The 22,609-nt window shown below is 31.9% G+C and overlaps 1 protein-coding gene across 2 annotated transcripts in view; it reads left to right on the plus strand.

The window, feature by feature from the left end:
• Positions 1–22,609, plus strand: part of LOC139511673 (contactin-like) — a 50,523-nt gene that overhangs the window by 1,244 nt on the left and 26,670 nt on the right. The window contains exons 1-6 of one of the 2 annotated variants that reach the window (XM_071298675.1): positions 756–821; positions 13,615–13,696; positions 15,493–15,593; positions 18,102–18,187; positions 19,825–19,985; positions 22,095–22,202. In XM_071298675.1, coding sequence (XP_071154776.1) covers positions 13,627–13,696; positions 15,493–15,593; positions 18,102–18,187; positions 19,825–19,985; positions 22,095–22,202 — 526 coding nt within the window. In that variant the 5' untranslated portion in view covers positions 756–821; positions 13,615–13,626. Of the gene's footprint in view, positions 1–755; positions 822–13,614; positions 13,697–15,492; positions 15,594–18,101; positions 18,188–19,824; positions 19,986–22,094; positions 22,203–22,609 lie in introns of those variants that run through there. The other variant, XM_071298674.1, reaches the window with a different exon arrangement.

Raw genomic sequence — 22,609 nt, forward strand, 5'->3', positions numbered from 1 at the left:
CCTTGCCGAATTTGAACGTCTGCTGCACTATATAGCTAGTGTAAAACGAAACTTTTTTTTCAATGAAAGCACATCTCAAAAATACATTTTGTAAATGAAATTGAAAACCTGTACTTGTCATTTTGCTTACTTTTGGCGTGTATTTCAGTATCGAAAAAAATTATAGTCTTCCCCGCTCCCCCTTAATTTCGCGTTGAAAATGCTCGAATGTTCAATGAAATATTTTACACAAGGCTATCCCTACTATTTGTATACTATAAATTGTAAATATTGAATTTGATTGTTTAGATAAATTTGAAGTAGATTTTCATGATCAAATCCAAGATAATTAGCTTATTGAAAACATCAGCTGTCTATTATAATTTCTTCGTATAAATATGTAAAGATTGGTTAAATAGGATTTAGAAAATAAAAGGAACATATTTTGTAGTTTAAGCTATTACGTCATATCTAAAGTCATGTAAGGTGATAATTTTAAATCCACCCGTTTGCCAAGAATTAGAAGTTGAACTTATAAGGACAAGTTTTTATATTAACATGTAAACACAGAACTAGGCTTTTTTGACGACGACTATTTGCTTGAGATAGGTTTGGAGCGTCCTGCTTGCCGTTAAAATACCGAAATGTGTAAAATAAAAGATTTTCCAATATTGATGACCGTTCTTGGTTAAGACGTTGTTTACAAACAAACATTTGTTTATTTATTTATGTATGTGTATATATATGTATTGATTTGTCTCCTCCATATTTATATCGATTGGTGACTAAATAAGATGGATACCTGAGGCAGGTGAGAAAACTGTACCTGTACCTGATAAATTGTAATTTTCTACCTTTAATATTCTTTCAAATTCAAATTGTATTTGTATCATTGTTAGCTCAAGGTAACATTGTTGTGTATCATTTTGATCGGTATGGTAAACGCGTGGAAAATTGTCGTTGTCAAAGTCGCATTGCATCTTATTAGAAAAATGTTAAAGTCGTAATATAATAAAATATATTTATGAAAGAAAATATATAAAGGTTCAAGTCACAATATATGAATTAGTCTGATATGGAAAAAAGTTAATTCCAATGAAATTGCAAGAACTGGACAAAACAAAGCCACATTGCATGCAGATATCTTAATTTATATAAAACTGACAAATGCAATTTTTAAACTTATAAAAAAAGAAGTGTCCAAAACAAAGATAAATTATATAAAAGTAAAGAAAACACATGTATATTGCAAATTGGTACATTTGTAAACAGACTCAGCTGATGTTCAGTCGTTTGTTGATGTGGTTCATAAATGTTTTTTGTTTCTCGTTTTATATATAATAGATTAGACCGTTGGTTTTCCCGTTGGTTTTGCATTGCATTTTATTTGAAAAATGTTTAAAGTCGTAATATATTAAAATATATCTATGAAAGAAAATATATAAATAAAAGGTTGAAGTCACAACATAGGAATTGGTTTTATGTTAAAAAAAAATTAAAAAAATTGCAAGAACTGAATAATACAAATGCACATCCCAGGTTGGACTTTTGAGGTGAATAAAATTGTGGACAAGGTGGACAGTAATATTGTTGTACAGGACATTGGCGTTTCTGTGAACAATGCAATGCAAGTGGTCCATGAAAAACTCATCAACTTGGACAATGTAGAATGGCGAAATGAACTTTTAAATGATAAAGGCAACCAAGTAAATGGAAACAAACTTCGTACCTATCGACTTTATAAAGACAATGTTAATGTTGAAACATATACCAGAATAAACATTCCAAAATATCAGAGACGATGCATGGCAATGTTTCGCGCTGGCTCGTTACCGCTAGCCCTGGAGACCGGGCGTTACTCCAGGCCGCCTACTCCGCTTGAACATAGACTTTGTAGATACTGTGAACTAGATGAAATAGAAACAGAAAAACATTTTCTAATGACATGTCCATTATATTCAGATTTGAGATATGACTTTTTACTTGAATGCGTTAAATATATTGAAAATTTTAACAGTATGAGTTTAAATGATCAATTTGTTAATATCATGAACTGCGAAGAAATACAGCAATATTTTTGTAAGAGTCTGCATAAATTCTTTTTACGTCGAAAACTTTTCACTTTTAACTAGTGTTAAAACAAGATTAAGGTCAACCTGATTTTTTCTTTAATTTTAATTTATAACTTTATACTGAAGTATTTTTATTTAATGGATTGCAATTTTATTAACTGTGATAGATCTAGTAACATTATTTTACTTTATTTTTATTCATTACTTTTTAATCGCCAAGTTTATTTTGTTTTTACTTAACAGATAACGTATTTGTAAATTAGTGTTAATACAGATTTTTATAAGAATTTAGTGTAAATATAGAGTTTTAAAAGTGTCTCATAAGTCAATTTTATGGCTGGGTATTGATTGAATGTTTTATGTGATGATATGTATATTGTGTACTTTATTATGACAATCAATATGTGACACTATAATAAAATAAATTTATCTTATCTATCTTATCTATATAATTACTTCATTGTTACATTTCTAAACAGACTCACAATAGAACACGGGATGTAAAATAACTTAACTCTTTACTGAAAAAGGAGACAATTTTTCTTTGATAAAATCTGATACACAAAAGAAAGATAAATGTCTGATTTCATGTAGTCCCAAATGATTCAGGTAAACAAATATTTTCTCCAGTTATATAAGAAAAAGGCATTGGGCTTTCAAACTAGAAAAGACACACGAAGACACAGGGATTTTGATGAAATATAACTCAAAGCAAGAGTATAAGTGAATGAATAAAATTCATCTTTATGCTTACATTCTTGCAGATATAAGTGTATGCCTCATAACAATTGCATACACAAAGAAACATATACAAAATCATGGCAGCAGTATCTATGTCAATATATGTTGCTGACAAAATCACATTAGAAATATAGTATTTATTCTTAACGGAATAAATTGCATACAGAATATGTGTTCCTGTTAAAAAAAAATATTCTGTATACCATTTATTCCCACAGGAACACATATCATGGTACTATTTATAAACAAAATATTTCCAAGAGGAATTTCTGTAAGGCGGTCACGTGATAAATATAGGTCGACAGGTCCTCCTGGCTAAAATGTATATTTCTTTTAGAAACACTGTATCGTATATAAATGCTTATGAATATATGGATATGTTTGTTCATATTTTACACATTCTGTGTACTTTTATTTTCTTCTCCATAGTATTCTTATTTAAGATTTCTAGAAACCAGGGGTTATTTTTAGTAGAACTTGACTTACGAAAGGCAGTTCTTTCTTTCAAGTCTTTAAACATGGGTTAAAAACTGGCATGAAGAAAGGTGATACATGTACAATTCAGGATATGGTTTCTATGAAGTTAATCCTAAGGTAAAATATATATAGAAAGCTGTGAAAATTACAAAACTTGGTTGAACAGATAGGGATTTTGAATTGGTGGTCTGACACCTATATACAAGTAACAATCCAAGACAGCTTACTAGAATTCAAGTTTCAAAATGAAAGCTTGTAAGCACTGTGACTTACTTGTAGAAAAAAATGTTTAGAAAAATAACACACGAAACCAAATTGAGTCCAAACTGACTTAAGTACCTAATTTATAAATGTTGATAATTTTTTAATAATCCAGCATATATATCTAATAGTTTGATGAATTAATGATGACGATTTAATTGTAAAGATCATGTTGGATTATTCGGGAATGCTTGAATAATTTTCAAATTTTACAGCAGCCTTGCCCAAGGGTAATGTTACAGATTAAAAAGGAGATAACAGACATTTCAGTGATTTATGAGCTGGACTACTTCATATATTTTCACAACTTGATTCATAAACCTGGGAAGTTTCCCAATTTGATCCCTGCAATCTCATATTAAAGGCTGCTTTGTAGTAGATATTTTTGACGATCAAATTATGTCACACAGGGGCTGGTCAATATAAGTTATATGGTTCGCTACTGACCCCCTACGGATACATTGTAGAGGGTTTGTAAAATCCATAGGGGGTGAGGCCGGAGGTCGAATCCCCTATGGATTTTATTCACCCTCTATGGATTCGTAGGGGGTCAGTAGTTAACCGTATAACGAATTTATCGCATGCTGTACTTTTTTGGCTGTGTTTTGTTGAAAAATAAACAATAAAACACAACAACATCAATAGATGACGTCACCATTAACGTGTCATGAACCCACTATGAAATTTACTAACCCCGTACGGTCTCATAGGGGGTCACCACGTGACGTCTTTAAACCAATCACAACGTAATAACTTACCCGGTGCGATAAAGGGATGTATGTGCCTTCTAAGCCCCCTCTTATCCTCCACTAATGTGACACCAAAACAAGAAGTGAACTTATTACACATGCACAATCAAAAGCTTTAACTTTTTTTTTGATAAATAAACCTTTCATCGTCCTGAACATGTATCAAATATTCGCCACTGGACGTTAAACATCCTACAATTAATCATTTAAATATTCCAGAATCGATTTTTTTTAGAATCCTTATCTTCCTCAAATTCTAACAAGTGTTAATATCATGAAATATTTTCTTTAATTTCCTCATTGGGTGGATCGTTTGTATCCTGTCGGGTTAGGATCAGATCGAACGTCTAGTATCTATGAGAGAGAGAAAAAAAATCCGATCCAATAAATGATACTTTAATACCGAAACATTTCCAAGAATAAACCAGTAGTAACCATCAAAAACCACTACCAAGTTGTAAATCAAATTTGATCAAACAGGATAAAACAGGTTAAACGCACCGCAGAATTAAAAATTTAACATTAACACAAGTTTATTTAATGTAAATGTAATATATTACTTTTATCAAAACGTTGTGTTTTAATCATTTGTTTAGACGTACATATGGTTGTAATTGTGGTTAAATATATAGTGAAAACAACAAGATTCAAAGTAAACTCATTATAATTTATTTTTAAATATGTTTTTGCTTTAATGAATAAAAAAAAATCAATTGAAAAGACTGATTCGAGCTCAATAAGTGTCTCCTCTCAAACTCCGGTACTACAACATCACCGCAATGTATGTAAAGTAATGTTTGTGTTGCCGATGTTCAACTGTAGTGACGCAATTGTTTATAAAAATTTAAAACATAAATTGACAAGGTCTGCCTGGTCAACAATATTAATAATGCTGTCACTTAAATGATGTTTTTAACCAATATAGTTTCAGGATATTGCATAATAGTAATATTAATACCTTTCTCTAAGGTAAATGATCAAATCAGGTTCGATCGACATAAATCAAGGTAGTATATACAATATCTATTCAGATAAAACAACAAGACAGAGGGAATAGAGCTGCTATCAAAGCCTGCTCGTCTCGCTGACTTAACATTAGTCGAGATTCTATAAACAACTGGTATTTAGATAAAACAACAAGACAGAGGGAATAGAGTTGCTATCAAAGCCTGCTTGACTTACTGACTTAACATTAGTCGAGGTAGCATATACACATCTACCAAGAAGTATTCAGATAAATCAACAACACAGAGGGAATAGAGCTGTCATCAAAGCCTGCTCGTCTCACTGAGTAACGAGAGGTTGCCTGTGAGTTTTATCCTCTTCTAGATCTAGCAGGCAGTTTAAAGGAAATGTGTCTAAACTAGGCAAAATGACACTTGCTGTTTCTCTGCTAAGCAGACATATTTAAGAAAAATATGTCTTAACAAGACGAAACAACTTTTAAATGACACTTGCTGTTTCTCTGCTAAGCAGACATATTTAAGAAAATGTGTCTAAGCTAGGCAAAATGATACTTGCTGTTTCTCTGCTAGCAGACACATTCAGTAAGAAATTGTGTCTAAACTACGAAGAACAACTTTAAAATGAACCTTAATGCTTCTCTGCTTAGATGACAAATTTAGAGAAATGTGTCTGAATAAGAGAAACAACTTTAAAAAGACACTTGCTGTGTCTCAACTTAGCAGACACATTTAAAGAAATGTGTTTTAACAAGCTAAACAACTTTAAAATAACACTTGCTTCTTCCTTTCTAAGCAGGCAACATTTAAGGAAATGTATCTAAACTAGAAAGTAAATAATGTAACACGACGTGCATTTATGACAAAGGGAATAATCTTTTATGTACGACATATGTATGGCGACACACACATATTGTCCTGAGTATTCATATGATTTTACCGTCCGATATTGAGCATCCATCAACCAATCAAATATTGACTAGTTAGAAATTTCGGAATGACGCTTATTATCCGAGTGTTCTCAATCTTTACATAAAATTGAGAATGGAAACGGGAATTTGTCAAAAAAGATAACAACCCGACCAAAGAGCAGAACACATGCAGCCCAAGGCCACCAAATGGTCTTCAACACATTGAGAAAATCCCGTACCCAGAGGCGGACTTCAGCTGACCTCTAAAATAATGGATACTAGATCAGAGAAAATTAACGTTACACTTAGACTCTGAAACATATATATTTGAACTAAAATTTAAAAAAAACAACTGTACAAGACTTACAAAGGTCAGAAGTTCTTGACTTGGGACAGACGTGTATATAGAGTGAGACGTATCTCTGTCAGATAAGTCTAAAATTAAAATATGTTTAGTAAATCATTTTTAAATGATTTTATTCTTATCATTTGAAATTATGCAAATACCCAGTTTAGGTATATACGATATCATAATGTTACCTTCTTGGAACAAAATTGATTAACTTCTTTTCTTCCTAAACATGCATGAAATATTTGCTATTGGACGTTAAGCAACCAAAAATCAATTAGATTTGATAATACTCGACATTTTTATTTAGTCAAGAACAAAACCTATATTAACCAAAATTATTAGAAGTAAATAAATATCGTTTTTCATGTGGTTGCCAGTAACCCGTGTGCAATGAAAATTCAGATTTTAATATTTATTAAGGAGTCTTCAGAAGCGTGATATTCCATTTTATAATCGATTGAATTTTGAAAGTCATTTATAAATTTAATGAAAATACTGACCGATATCAGCACATCGAAGTTTGAAAAGTACATGTAAATACATGCAGTGGTATGGATGTTTAATGACTTTTTCCTATGTAATTTATATTTTTACATTATGCATCTCAAGGTGAACATTTGCGTAGTTGCATTACAATATGACGATATGTTTTAATTACCGAAATATTTCAACATTTCCACTTTTAAGCCTTAAAGGGATATTTAATTATGTGCAAATTACACCCGTTCAAAGGTAAGCATCTCAATTTAAAGAATATTCAAAGATAGATATAAGCAAGGTAGACCAAAGCAAAAACTAAAATACATGTATATACCATAATCAATATAAAAATAAGGTATCACCTTTACATCACTTACGCTATATGTATTTCATAGGGTGTCTTTTGTTGGAACATGTTCATTTGTTCTTCCCTCAAAAACACCCTATATATATATTTGGACAGTGACCGGGTACCATTCGACTAATAGCCATTTGTCGGTATTGAGATGATTTGATGAATTCATCTTGGTTTCCAATTTTAAGTTAAATTATGGGATTGAAATCATACAAAGCCGGGTTGGAACTCCCCTAACAACGTGCTTTAAGTTTTTTACGGCTTTTTCGGTCAAACGTTTTATATCTCGGTCATACCTGATGGATGTTATTTCAGAAATATGTGTCGTTCACCCACACTTTTATGTCCATAACCAGGTGTCACATATAGAGCAGGATCTGCTTACTCTTCAGAAGCACCTGAAATCACTACGGGATTTGATAAGATTTTAGTTGTTCAGTTCTTATTTTAGTTTTGTGTTTTCTATAATTTTTGTCTTTGGGTCTCTTTTCGTGTTTCTGTCATGGCGTTTGTCAGTTTGCCATCGACTTGTGAGTTTGATTATCCCTTTCTCTTTTATCTGGTTTATTATGATCGAGTCAAAGTCGAAGGAAAAAGGTTGCTTATAATCGCCATATTCATGATTGTAGTTAATTAAAAAACGTAACGATTTATTCATTCCTTGATTCTAAAAACATAACCCATTCTTGAACTTTGGCTGTTTTCTGCCCTTTAGTCGGGTTGCTGTCTCTATGTCACATTCCTCTTTCCATTCTCAATTTTAACAACTTATCCACTAATGTAAATATAAAATATGTTGCCTATATTATGGGAAAGGTTGATACAATTTTGACTGAAAGGTCTAAAACCAATTGTTAACTGCGTCAAAATCTTTTCCTAACGTCAAAGTCCATCTAGATCCATCATACATGGTTTGCTTAGATGCTTTCAGGGTGTATACATTGCAACATTGCAACATTGCATGATATACAGCCAAACGATATAGTAGTAACCATACAATAAAACAAAAAAGTCATATACTAGTAGCTTGCTATATATATGTGTTATTATACCTTTTTCAAACAGACCAAATCCTAATGGTCACTTAACAGCATGAGTCTGCAGGAGTCAATCACAAACCCATGTTTGTTTTACAAGTAATTTCTTCCCTCTTCTTACAATTTGATGTCATGATAGGTTATGCTCATCGTTAAAGACTAAACGGCGATGAAGTTGGTAAAGTCTATGTTAATGCTACGTCGTTTGGTCTCTGTTGAGGATTTGCATCATTGACAATCATACCACATTTTTGGGGGTTTTAGTTTACGGCAAACGTTGTATAAAGAGAATTTAAGATTATATATTGAGTAAACTGCATTCAACCAACGGAAGAAAATTAAATAAAATCAAAAGCATTAAGATGTGGAGGCCGTCGCAAAACCTTCAATGAACAATGTAGTATAAGCTGTGATTTCAATGATGCAATACTAGACAAGAAAGTGGGGATGCTTGTAAACATTTTATGTCTTGTTACTCTTGTTGTTAATTGACCCGACTTTGTTCTGCTAAACAATATTTTGAGAATTTGTATAGTTACGTAATTTTTAATATTAAATGATTTTAAAGAATAATAACTCATAAAATACATGTAGAAAAGACGAATTAACTTATGTAGATAAGTAAAAGTACGTTCGTACTTTGACATCAACATGCATGTACGAATGTAATAAGTGTGTCCATAAACAGCTTAGTAGTACATGAGACTCGAACTTTTTTTATTTTCAATACTGGTAATATTTTATCTTTTTGGAACCTTTAATTGTACTGTTTAACTTAACAACATCTGATACAATTTATAGCCCAAATCAGTGTTTGCTTAATACTATCAAAGATTATTGTTCAAAGTCATAAAACATACTGATCAAAGGAAATTGACTAAAATTGAATTGTACATAAGTGCAATGGCAACACTTGTCGTAACTAAATAGAACTGGATAAGTGAATAATATGCATATTGTGATAGTACAGCATTCAGACTATATAGATGACTAAAGTTACTACAAGTCCAAGAGTATAATCCACTTACACTACATGACTTGTCTGGTCTTAATGACTATATGATATTGAATTGAAATAATTTAATGGGAATCTGTTCACTTTTTTTTTTTAATTTTCACAATGAACTGAAACTTGAACCTTTGATAAGTACAGTGGTTTCATTTTCATTCGTTGGATACTAATTTTCGTGGATTTTTGTTGGGTACAGATGAACCACAAAATTAAATGTTCAAAGACTACAATTTGTCTATAGGATTGTATCCCACCTCGGTAAAACTTTAACATCCACAAACTTGAAAGTTTTCCTTAATCTACGAAAAGTGGTACCCACGAAAATAAATGAATCGACAGTATTCGTATTTTGGTATATAAAATTAGGAGAGTGGAAAATCTTCATATATCACTGTTTCAATATAATGTGATTCGAAGTCATAAACTTCATGTTAACATGCTCTTTGAAAATTGTTAAATAGGGTTGTGATCTGAAAATTCATGTTTCTCTTCCCGTCGAGAAGGATTGGTTTTGCTTTAAGTGACAAAACACAAACGGCTTATCTTAGAGGTAGTCATAATTCAGTTATTTATTATTGTTTTGGTTAGGACCCAGCCTAGTAGGACAACACTTTCTGTATTGACATAAATAATTATTTTGTTCCATGTTGTGACGGAATTCCGGAAATATTTGTTAATCTAGATTAGTTCTTTCGAGCTGCGTACTAGTGAATATATAGAAGTATATGTGGGACATTTTCTTCATAAGTCACGCGTTTTGAAAATTTATTTTTTATTATCATTTAAAATAAAAGACCACGTCATTTCATTTCTTTAAGATGACCCGACATATCATGGCTTTAAAGCAAATGGAATCGGACGTTTGTTATAAAATGTTTTAATAAAAAGTCCGTTGGTTGCATGGTGATTATTACGGGGCGCCGAATGGGACTCTTGTGGTTTTGTACTCAAAATTCAATTTTGTACGGACAAAAGTGACTTTTGTTCAACAAAAATGAGTTCAGTTTAACAAAATTTGTATCATACTACAAATTTGAAATTTTGTCATACAAAATTATCTATCAGCGGACAAAAGTCACTTTTGTCATGACAAAATTCATTTATGTTACACAGACTTGACTTTTGTTACCTAATTTGAAAATTGAGCGACAAAAGTCAATTTTGTATTTAAATTAGTTTAGTTTGGTTTCTGTGAACTAATTTGCATACAAAATCGACTTTTGTTACACAAAATTGACTTTTGTTACACAAAAATTACTTTTGTTACACAAAATTGACTTTTGTGAGACAAAATTGACTTTTGTTACACAAAATTGACTTTTGTTACACAAAATTGACTTTTGTGAGACAAAATTGACAAAATAGACTTTTGTCTCAACAAAATTGACAAAATTGAATTTTGTCTCAACAAAATTGACAAAATTGAATTTTGTCTCAACAAAATTGACAAAATTGAATTTTGTCTCAACAAAATTGACAAAATTGAATTTTGTCTCAACAAAATTAACAAAATTGAATTTTGTCTCAACAAAATTGACAAAATTGAATTTTGTCTCAACAAAATTGACAAAATTGAATTTTGTCTCAACAAAATTAATAAAATTGAATTTTGTCTCAACAAAATTAACAAAATTGAATTTTGTCTCAACAAAATTGATTTTTGTCTCACGAAAGTCAATTTTGTCTCACGAAAGTCAATTTTGTCTCATAAAAGTCAATTTTGTTGTTACAAAATTGAATTTTGTCATCACAAAAATGAATTTTGTCGTCACAAAATTGACTTTTGTCTCAACAAAATTGACAAAATTGACTTTTGTCTCAACAAAATTGACAAAATTGACTTTTGTCTCAACAAAATTGACAAAATTGACTTTTGTCTCAACAAAATTGACAAAATTGACTTTTGTCTCAACAAAATTAACAAAATTGACTTTTGTCTCAACAAAATTTACAAAATTGACTTTTGTCTCAACAAAATTAACAAAATTGACTTTTGTCTCAACAAAATTAACAAAATTGAATTTTGTCTCAACAAAAATGACAAAATTGAATTTTGTCTCAACAAGAATGACAAAATTGAATTTTGTCTCACAAAAGTCAATTTTGTCTCACAAAAGTCAATTTTGTCTCACAAAAGTCAATTTTGTCTCACAAAAGTCAATTTTGTCTCACAAAATTGAATCTTACCGTACACAATTGACTTTTGTGATTTAATTTCCATATCAGGTAACAAAAGTCAATTTTGTATGCAAATATGTTTATATTTGCATACCTTTAAGACAAAATTGACTTTTGTCATGACAAATATGAATTTTGTCTACAAAAATGAATTTTGTCATGACAAAAATGAATTTTGTCTACACAAATGAATTTTGTCATCACAAAATTGAAGTTCTCACAAAACAAGTCTGTAGCACATAGTTTTGTAAGACAAAAATGATTTTGTTATGACAGAATTGAATTTTGTACAAAACCACAAGAGTCCCATTCGGCGCCCCGTAATTATGGTATCGACGTTTTTTTTAAAGATAACACATGCACATTATATAACATTAAATTGTTTCTTATCAGGATACAAAAAGTTTTTTTTTTACAATTTGTTAAATGTTAAAATTGCGGACTTTCAATCATATGCACGTTTGTGTTTTTAAGACGCAGATAACATATTTGATAAAACCACGCGATTTAGTAATGTCATGAATTAGTCAATTTAAACATGTGTAAAAAGAAAAAAAGAATATGTTTCTCATTTAAAACAATTTAAGATTTAAAAGATTTTTAATTCCTGTTTTTAATTTTAACTGTGTGCGTATATCTTTATCTCCGGGGGAGGGGGAGGGGGCACTTCCTATAGACAAGGTGATAGGACGTTCCGCTGGAATAGGTCACCTTTTCAAACTTGAAAATATGTGAATAGGTCGGGAAAACTATCAGAAATATATGATTAGATCAATGAAGGTCCAATAACTTCTTCGTCTGTCATGTTTCTTGGGTTTTCCGGCATGCAGTGTTTCTCTTTTGTCAAATCTGAATTACACTCTTACATTATACACCACATGAAACCCAAACAATATGGGAAAAGGTTACATTTTTACCTACGCAATATATGAAAAGGTATACATTTTATAAAATCTGTATTATATGAAAAGGGTGGGGTAACAGAACCCCAGCAGTACCCTTATCAACTAGGTATTTACTGTAGCCCCCCCCCCCCCCCTCGAGATATTTATATACACAGTAACATATCTTAAGAATGAAAATGGGAAAACACTTTCCATTATATTTACATAGATATAGGAAGATGTGGTGTGAGTGCCAATGAGACAACTCTCCATCCAAATAACAATTCATAAAAGTAAACCATTATAGGTCAATGTACGGCCTTCAACACGGAGCCTTGGCTCACACCGAACAGCAAGCTATAAAGGGCTCCAAAATTACTAGTGTAAAACCATTCAAACGGGAAAACAAACAGTATAATCTATATAAAAACCAACGGTCTAATCTATATATAAACCTAGTAGTTTTTAGTGAAACTATAAAATAAAATAATATAATGCGGATTTGCATTAATATATGTAATGTACCTTTACATTTATAAGACGCAGATGAAATATTTGATAAAACCACTCGATTAAGTCATGTCGTACATGTCAATATATACATGTTGTGATCAGCGGTTGTTATTTGTACAGATTTATAAGACGGGGAAAATGGAACAGAGGTTTGAATGGTAGTCTGATCTATAACTGCTATCATTTTGAGATAGTAGAATTCATTTAAACAATTTTAATTTTTTAAACAGTTTGCGCTAATCAAAGATTTTGAATTCCTATTAATTTTACCTTTGTGCATGTATATGCATTTTAACATTTCGTAAGAACGAAAAAGAAAAAAAACACCTTCTTTCTATATTTACCTTGGAGGTTGTAGTGAAAATGTTAAATAAAACAGAAACCCTCAAGTCAAACAATTACCCTTTCATCTCCGTTTTTCTTGATGATTTTTTAATATTTTTAATGTTTTTGATTTTTCTTGATAACTTTTAGTTTGTATTATATGTTTGTGATTTTTTTGATAGTTTTTATTTTTATTGCTTGTGATTTTTCTTGATAATTTTTAGTATGTGATATTTATGAATTTAGTCAGTATTCTTCTAAGGTAGCATGCAAGTACCAAACAACTATTTTGTACATCAATAATGTATTTTGTTTTGTTTATTTCAGATGTAACTTACCATGTGGCTTGCAAAGCTGTGTATTATTCTTGGGACGGTTGTGTTAGTAAGAGCCCAAACCGTTTACTACAGTAAGTATAAAAGTTGCTTTGAAAGTCATACCTGTAGGTATAACGCAGATAAGTTAGCTTGAGAATGAAAATGGAGAAAAGTCCCGCACCCGAAGGCGGGCTTCTGCTGGTCTCTAAACAAAAATGTGTACTAGTTGTGTATAAATGTCAATCAGGTATAAAAAGATACCCAACATCACATACTACATACGAATGATACCGTTTAGATCGTGTTATTTTTTGCGTTATTATCTGTTTAAGGTTTCAGTGGCGGATCCAGAAATTTTCATAAGTGGGGGCCCACTGACTGACCTAAGAGGGGGCCCGCTCCAGTCACGCTTCAGTGATTACCTATATAAGCAACCAATTTTTTTCCCAAAAGGGGGGGGGGGGGCGGGCTCCCTGCCCCCCCCCCCCCCCCTAAATCCGCCTCTGGGTTTGCGCTTTTTAGACGAGAAAATTATAAGATAATGCCGATGCTCATCGGGATCCTGAGGATGACCATGGAATAGAAACAATTACATGGTCCCTCTGGTCGCACGTCATCAGCCGCGGGACAATGAGGGCAATCATGGAATAGTAACATGGCCACTCTAGCTGCCGGGTCACTCGTCCTTTATTAAGAACTTATTACTACCTGTTGTATTTATCATTGTAAGTTTGTCCTCGTCCTAAGCATGCATGACATATTTGCCACTGGACGTTAAGCAAAAGCACATATGTTTCTATATATTTTGTACACCAAATTATTTAGTTGCATTTTGTTGGTCACAATATTCATTTTCGATCATGTTCCTTCAATTTTGGGCCAGACTATTCAGGATTTTTTTTAGTTCTTATCATTGAAAACCTGGAAAAAAATATTTAAATATTGTTTATTAAAATTCCTTTTATGTGCTTGGTATAATATTTATATTTGTTGGAAAATTGCACCAAGGTTGCTACTAAATAATTTATAGAGCACGTGTAACACTAACAGAGGTTCTTGTCAGAAGTTACAAGCACTTGTCTCAGTTCTCCTCCCCAACCCACCATATACCTTAATAGGGCCTTAATATAACATAGGAAAAAAATATTCTGAGACAAGTGCCTGTGTCAGAAGTGTATATTTCAAATTGGCGCCAAAATATGAAGGTTAATTTCTAGGACGTGAACAGACAATATTTTCTTAAATACAAGCTGACTGTCACATCACAGGCACTCGTCTCAGAAAAAAATTAATCCTATATATCTTTATCCGAGACGACTGCCTGTGTGTCACATATGCTCTCAAGAGCTTTAAACCGACACACAGAATAAAAATACGATAATATACAATGTAAAGGTTAGTCAGGGTTTCATTAATACCCAATGTAGATATTTATTAGAGACTCAGAGTTCAAGTGCACTATTAGCAAATCCTTTGAAAGCTCTTGCATACAAAGCTCTAGGCATCGAGCTAGGTATATAAGAGATGCACATATTTAAATGTGTTTATGGGGGTTTACAGAACAGACAATAAAGGGAAAGACATTCAATTGAATGTTATATATGCTTGTTTTCTTTATAGATCCATTTTTTAAAAAGTTAAAGAGTTTCCTACAAGGTAACCTATCCCCCTTTGGACAGTCAAGGACTAGTGACTCTATTGTTCTAAAAAAACAATATACAGAAAAAAGACATAATCTATGTATATTTTTACTTGAGAATATGTTTGAAAGTACAAAACAAATGTCAATTGTGTCCCTTCATTTCATGATTAGTAAAAGTATATTTGAATTTATTTTTACTTGTTTTAAAACATGCACATGATTTTACACATGATTTTACTCTTGCAGATTGTCCAGATGGCTGGGTAACAGATCAACCAAACAAAAGATGTTATAATTTTATTTTTTATCCAAAATTACCATATGTGTTGGCGGCCAAATCATGTGCTGTAAGTTTCCTTGCATTTTATTGATGAACATACAATATACCTTTTTATGCCCTTTTATTTTATTGTCAATATATCAATTTACTGCTGCATTCCTATGTCTATCTGTCTGTAAAATGTCTGGACAGTATCAAACATAATGAGATGTGGTATGATTGCCTTTGAGACAGCTGTCCACCATATACCAAAAGTACAAATGACTTGTGGATGTATAACTTGTGCCTCCATGGAGAATGATTTTTACATGTCCCTTTGTATGATGATGATGATGCATATTTGTCATGTGATGTTATCTGGCTCTTTGAAATAAATGTGCTATGGAAATAGATGTGTTTTTGTTGCTCTTCAGCAAATATAACTTTAGCGGCATGGGGAGGCAAGTATATGTCCCCCCATGTACGTATTATTCACATTGGATATTTCATTTTGAAAATAAGCAACCTTTAATGAATAAAGTATGTACCTAATTAAATAGAACACTAAAGACTTTTGAAATTTTGGTCAGTTATACATCAAAGTATATATGCTCTTTAAAAATTGCTAAAAAATGATTTTATTCTTATATATAATATGGGGTCATCCATAATTGTCAACCATTTTCCAAAGTGTACAAAACGTACACTTTTTCAGACCCCCCACCCTCCCTCAAAAAGTGTACATCAACCATTTTCAGATTTCAAGAGAAGAATCAGTCATTCTTAATAAAAAGAAGATCCTGTCTATTATATTTTAGTTTAATATAGAAATTTGCATTGAAAAAAAACTAAAACATATCTGACTGTTTTATTTGATGACATCTATGATGCCTGTGTTTTGTCAGAATAAAGAGTACAACAATTAGTGTTTCCCCTATCACACAGTGGGAATGGTAACTCCAATAAAAAAGGGCACCTAGAGCATGCAAAAGATTATCAAAAGGGCACATAAATTATGCTAAGAATCAAAGAAAGGGAAATGCATGGTTATATTGCATTTGTAAAGTATGGACTGACAGTTGTTGATGGAATCAGAGCTCAAGACAGTAATCAATAAAAGTGTAATGTTTTAAAACATTTTGAGTTTTTAATTTTCCCGCCTGTATTTCTATTTAAAAGGTCCCTGTAAATATGCCATTCATGGCACTATTATCGTTTATGTATATATACTGTAACGTGTACATATATTGGATATTTTTTAAGTTAAGGTTAAACTTCATATGGGGGTGCTCCTAATTAAAGGAGGCTTATACTAAGAAAAAATCAGTTTACTTCCGGTTTACTGATTTACTATTTTGGAACGCATTACAATTAAGGGAATTAATCGAAGGACCAGTTTAAAATCTTTTCACAAAATGACGTCTTGTCAAAATCAAAACATTCAAAGAATTTAGCATGTTAGTGTTTCCATCAATTTTGTTTATTAAACAGAGTAAAACGATATCGATCAATAATAAAGCAGGTGAAATTGACAATCAGGGGTACTGAGAAATGCGTGCAAACTTTTTGTTTAAATAATTTTACTAGTTCATATTTTTGAAAGATTTAATTTTCATATGATTTGATCATGTAATCGTTCAATCCCGATTGAGTAGAATTATGATATCGAAATCAATATCATCAAGTGAAAATAATAAAGAAGAAATAAGAAGAGAAACACAGTCACCCAAGCCAATTCTCGATTTTATAAATCGACTTTCCCTACGGAAACGATATAAATTCCGGAAATAAAAAAAAAAGCGTACGGTAAAAATGTTGATTTTTTAACCCCCTCCCCCCAAGTGTACGTTTTGTACACTTTGGAAAATGGTTGACAATTATGGATGACCCCTATGATAAATATAGGTTGATTTTTGGTTGAATCATGTAGTATCAACTTTTCTGTGGAAAGAATGATATGGTTGACTGTCTGTATAATCTGAATATCAACTAAGTTTTCTGTATAAAATTGTCCCATTTTACCTCATAGCAACATAATTATGTCTTTGCAACCTAAGCAAATTGTAATTAATTTAATTATTTAAATTTGAAATAATATGGATTTTACAGGTTATATGAGAGACTCATATTGTGAAATTACTAAAGAAAACTATTAGAAATTATTTTTCCTCCTAGCAACAGTTTTCTGTATATAGCAACCAACAGACAGACTATGAAATGTTTCTAGGAAAGTGCCCTCAAATTTTGTCAGGTCCTTATAAAATTAAGATGAAAATTTTCATTATTAAAAGCCTATGATATAAAACTTGAAAAAATTGAATTTAGGAAGTAGAACTTTTAGAAATAATTTACTCTGAGGCTTTATAAATTAAATAGGGTATTCAGTGTCTTATGGAACTCAAAGGAAATTACAGTGCTAGGAGGCACCATAACATTTTCCCTTTATGTAGGTTATATCATCTATCTGACATTGCACTATTATGCCTCATAGACTTTGTTACTTATAAGATGTTGTTTTGACATTAAATGTATGAAATATTTCATTTAAAATTTCGTTTCTTTTGTAAATTAATAGATATATATTTATATTTTTTAGGAATCATTCTCTAGTTTAGTCAGTGTAACAACAAGTGTGGAACATAGTTTTATAAATGAGTATCTCCTTGCACATGATTCAAATAGGTAAGGTGCATTCCATACTAATAGGTAAGGTGCATTCCATACTAATTCCAATTGATATTTTTCTCATTGACAGATTTGGGTATGCCGTTTATTTGGTTTGAATTGTCTTCAGATTTTGACTAATTTGCGGACAGTATACATGCTTGTCTAAGGGAGGGATAAATCATACTTTGTAAAGAATCACTCTGATTCAAACAAAAAATTCTCTGAAACCGATATTATCAAGATGCTGGATTTCTTGATTGACAACATATTTGTAACGTTCGGAGGACATGTTTTTCAACAGACTGTCGGCATCCCAATGGGAACAAACTGTGCCCCTCTACTTGCCGACTTGTTTCTTTATTATTATGAGGCTGACTTCATGCAGGAACTTCTCAGGAAGAAAGATAAGAAGTTAGCAATATCCTTTAACTCTACTTTCCGCTATATAGATGACGTTCTTTCACTAAACAATTCAAAATTTGGTGACTATGTTGAACGCATCTATCCCATGGAATTGGAGATAGAGGATACTACAGATACAGTTAAGTCGGCTTCATATCTTGACTTACATCTAGAAATTGACAATGAGGGTCGGTTGAAAACAAAACTTTACTACAAAAGAGATGATTTCAGCTTTCCAATTGTGAACTTTCCATTTCTAAGTAGCAACATTCCAGCAGCACCTGCATACGGGGTATATATCTCCCAATTGATACGATATTCCCGTGCTTGCATTTCCTATCATGATTTTCTTGATAGAGGGTTACTGCTCACGAGGAAGCTATTAAACCAAGAGTTCCAAATGGTGAAGTTGAAATCATCCCTTCGTAAATTTTACGGACGCCATCACGAGTTGGTTGACCGTTATGGAATAACCGTTTCACAAATGATATCGGATATATGTTCCTTACGTCGTAACTACAATCCCCTTCCCTTTCATGAATGTGACCTACCGAATTAGACTATTTACCGGATTTGTAATCACATAAGCAACACGACGGGTGCCACATGTGGAGCAGGATCTGCTTACCCTTCCGGAGCACCTGAGATCACCCCTAGTTTTTGGTGGGGTTCGTGTTGTTTATTCTTTAGTTTTCTATGTTGTGTCATGTGTACTATTGTTTTTCTGTTTGTCTTTTTCATTTTTAGCCATGGCGTTGTCAGTTTGTTTTAGATTTATGAGTTTGACTGTCCCTTTGGTATCTTTCGTCCCTCTTTTAAGTGTAGGCAAATTAAAAAGTACCATATATTATATACTGTGGATTCTTTTATTTTTCGTGGGCAAACATTTTGAAAATTTTTAATTCGTTGAACTTTTAAATTTGTGGTTCCCCTGTTCCCATGAAATCCATGAAAATTGGTATCCAACGAATATTAATGAATGCACAGTATATAGATATAAAGTGCCTAGAAAATAAACCCGAAGATAACCTAAATTTGAGCAAATTTGAATTAGTAAAATTGATTTATAAACATAAATAAAAAAAAAATAGAATGGAAATGGGGAATGTGTCAAATTTAAGAGATAACAACCTCACCAAGGAGCAGAAAACAGCCTAAGGCCACCAATGGGTCTTAAACGCAGCTAGAAAATCCAGCACCCATACGTCATATGTAAATATTATAATACTGTATATAATTTTCTTTTGAAGGTATGAATGGTATACAAGTGGTAGAAAAGATCTTAATAATGGTTATGTTTGGGAAGGGGAAGGTGTTAAACTCAGCGATGTCAGTCCTGTTCTTAACTTCTGGATGACTGGGTACCAGAATGTGCCACAGGAAAGACTGATATATAAATTTGATCCTACTCGTAAGTTCTTAATTAAAATTTTTAAGATAAAACTGAGAATGGTAATGGGGAATATATCAAAGAAACAACAACTCGACCAAAGTGCAGACAACAGCCGAAAACCACCAATGGGTCTTCAATGCAGAGAGAAACTCCCGCACCCAGAGACGTGCTTCAGCTGGCCCCTAAAAAAAATGTATGTATGCTATACAGTGATGTCATACTTAACTCCGAAATATACACAAGAAGATGACTACTCTGTTTTTAGGGTTTGATCATATGGTTATGTTCCGGACCATATGAGTATTTGGACCATACGCGTATGGTCATGACCATATGGGTATATACTCATATGGTCCGACCATACGCGTATGGTCGGACCATACGCGTATGGTCGGGGTAATTAACACTCTGTTACAGTTTACTTTTAATACTTCTAAACTCTTCATATGGTATGACCGTTCATTCAAAAGACGCTATCATATAGGTAATTTTATCGTTATATTATAATAAAAAGATAAGCTAAATAAAAATAAGAAGTTTCACATTGTTAATTTTACTTAATTGTCAAATTTAAAGTAAACACATTTTATACCGATGGTCATTACCGATGGTCATAACCGATTTGTTATTACGAGTAAATGGCAATATGTCGACTAAAAAAAGGCTTGTTTTTCACTCGCAAACAAAATGTGTAAATGAAAAAGATCGTGCACAAAACTTGCAAATGCAAAAAAGCTATGATACCGTGTGGAAGTGAATGTCATCCAAGCCTACATGCACTAATGTAACTAGCGATGAAAACTAACTATGGCATCAATATTAAATTTTTACGTAGTTTTTTTTATTATAAAATTAAAAAATTGTCATGTTTTAAACCATCACTGTTTTTTTTAGATAAAGTTCTTGTATTATTGAAACGTTTATAATGGAGATTGGAAAAATAAATATACCTATATGGTCCAAATACTCATATGGTCCGGCCCGTTAATAACCAAACGAGTATTATACTCATATGGTCCGACCATACGCGTACGGTCGGACCATACGCGTATGGTCGGACCATATGAGTATACGCATATGGTCATGACCATACGCGTATGGTCCAAATACTCATATGGTCCGGAACAGTTATATGAGTGACAATCAGACTGATACGCCAATGTTTTAGACTATCAACCTCATAGGGGGATTCAGGGGGGAAATTTGGTTGATTTTGTAGGGAATCATTGAAGAATGACTGGAGTGGGCCCCCTCTTAGGTCAATCAGTAGGCCTACCATATAAAAAGTTCTGGATCTGCCAATGACCCTATATTTTGAGAAGTAGAATTTATTGATTGATTGGTGTTCAGTGCAACTTTCTAGCACAATTTGCTATTTTCTGGCAGCTATTTTTTATTGACCTTTTCAGCTTTTGCAGGAAAACTTGAAATCATAGTTTATTAAGATTTGAGTCAAATGCACTTAGCACTTTTGAGGTTTTGACATTACGACCTCTGTACTGATAAGCTAGTGATACAGTAGAGGAACTTCTTAGATCACTTGAACTCAGAGATGCCCATGAGAAGTTTGAATAAATTTACTGAAAATATATTAAACATTTTATTATTCCTAATTATTATTATTTGATATGATTGTCACAGGTATTTATATCAATGATTAAATATTTTATACCCCAACCAAATTTCATTTATTTATTTTGTGTCAGATTCTTTATGATGAGAAATTCAAAGTAGACCCTGAAGCTATATACATACTGTGGATTCATTAATATTCTTTGTATACCATTTTTCATGGATTTCGTGGGTACAATGGAACCACAATATTAAATGAACTACGAATTACTAATTTCCAAAAACCATATATGCAGATTTTGCCAAAACCACAAAATTAATTACATGTATCAATGAAAATGCAAGTTTTGCTCAATCAATGAAAATTGGTACCCACGAAAATAAATTAATCCACAGTAGTACATAATCATGAACTTATAAACTTTCATGATTATATGCAAAACAATGCACTCTGATAATGTATTAGTTTTTCTGAAATCCGGTTTTAACTACCACAAAATCCAGAGTTCCCAAAATCTTACGATACTTAAATCATACAGATGATTTGTCTTTTAGAAAATGGTTACAGATGGTATATAGGTCAAGACACTATTAAAAGAGCTTACATCTGTGAAATAGGCCAGGAAGAGGCTTACAGGGTTCTTATACAGAAGAGAGATTTCAGTAAGTTTATTTTAAAAGTATTTAAATGTGGTGTATTCATTTTTTCTATTTTTGCAATACATATCTATACAAACAATAAAAAAATGTCTGTGTAAAATGTATCACAATTTTAAAACTGCAAAAAATAGTCCCTGCAAGTTAGCTGCAACAAACATAAAAGTGAAATTTGGGTGCCAGAAATTAGAAACCCTGTTACACATACCATTATTTTGTGATATTATGGAATATTTAGACAATTATCTATCTTTTTTTATATTTAATATAAAACTTTAATTTTTCACAGCAAAATTCATTTTTTACCCCTTGATATATTGAAAGCAAATTTTTTACTAAATATATTGAAGTTGTTTAGTTTACTTGTGTACAATTAAAAAAGCTTAAAGATTGGTAACATTAATGATGAACAG

Source organism: Mytilus edulis, chromosome 2 (assembly GCF_963676685.1).
Source record: "Mytilus edulis chromosome 2, xbMytEdul2.2, whole genome shotgun sequence".
Taxonomy (NCBI): domain Eukaryota; kingdom Metazoa; phylum Mollusca; class Bivalvia; order Mytilida; family Mytilidae; genus Mytilus; species Mytilus edulis.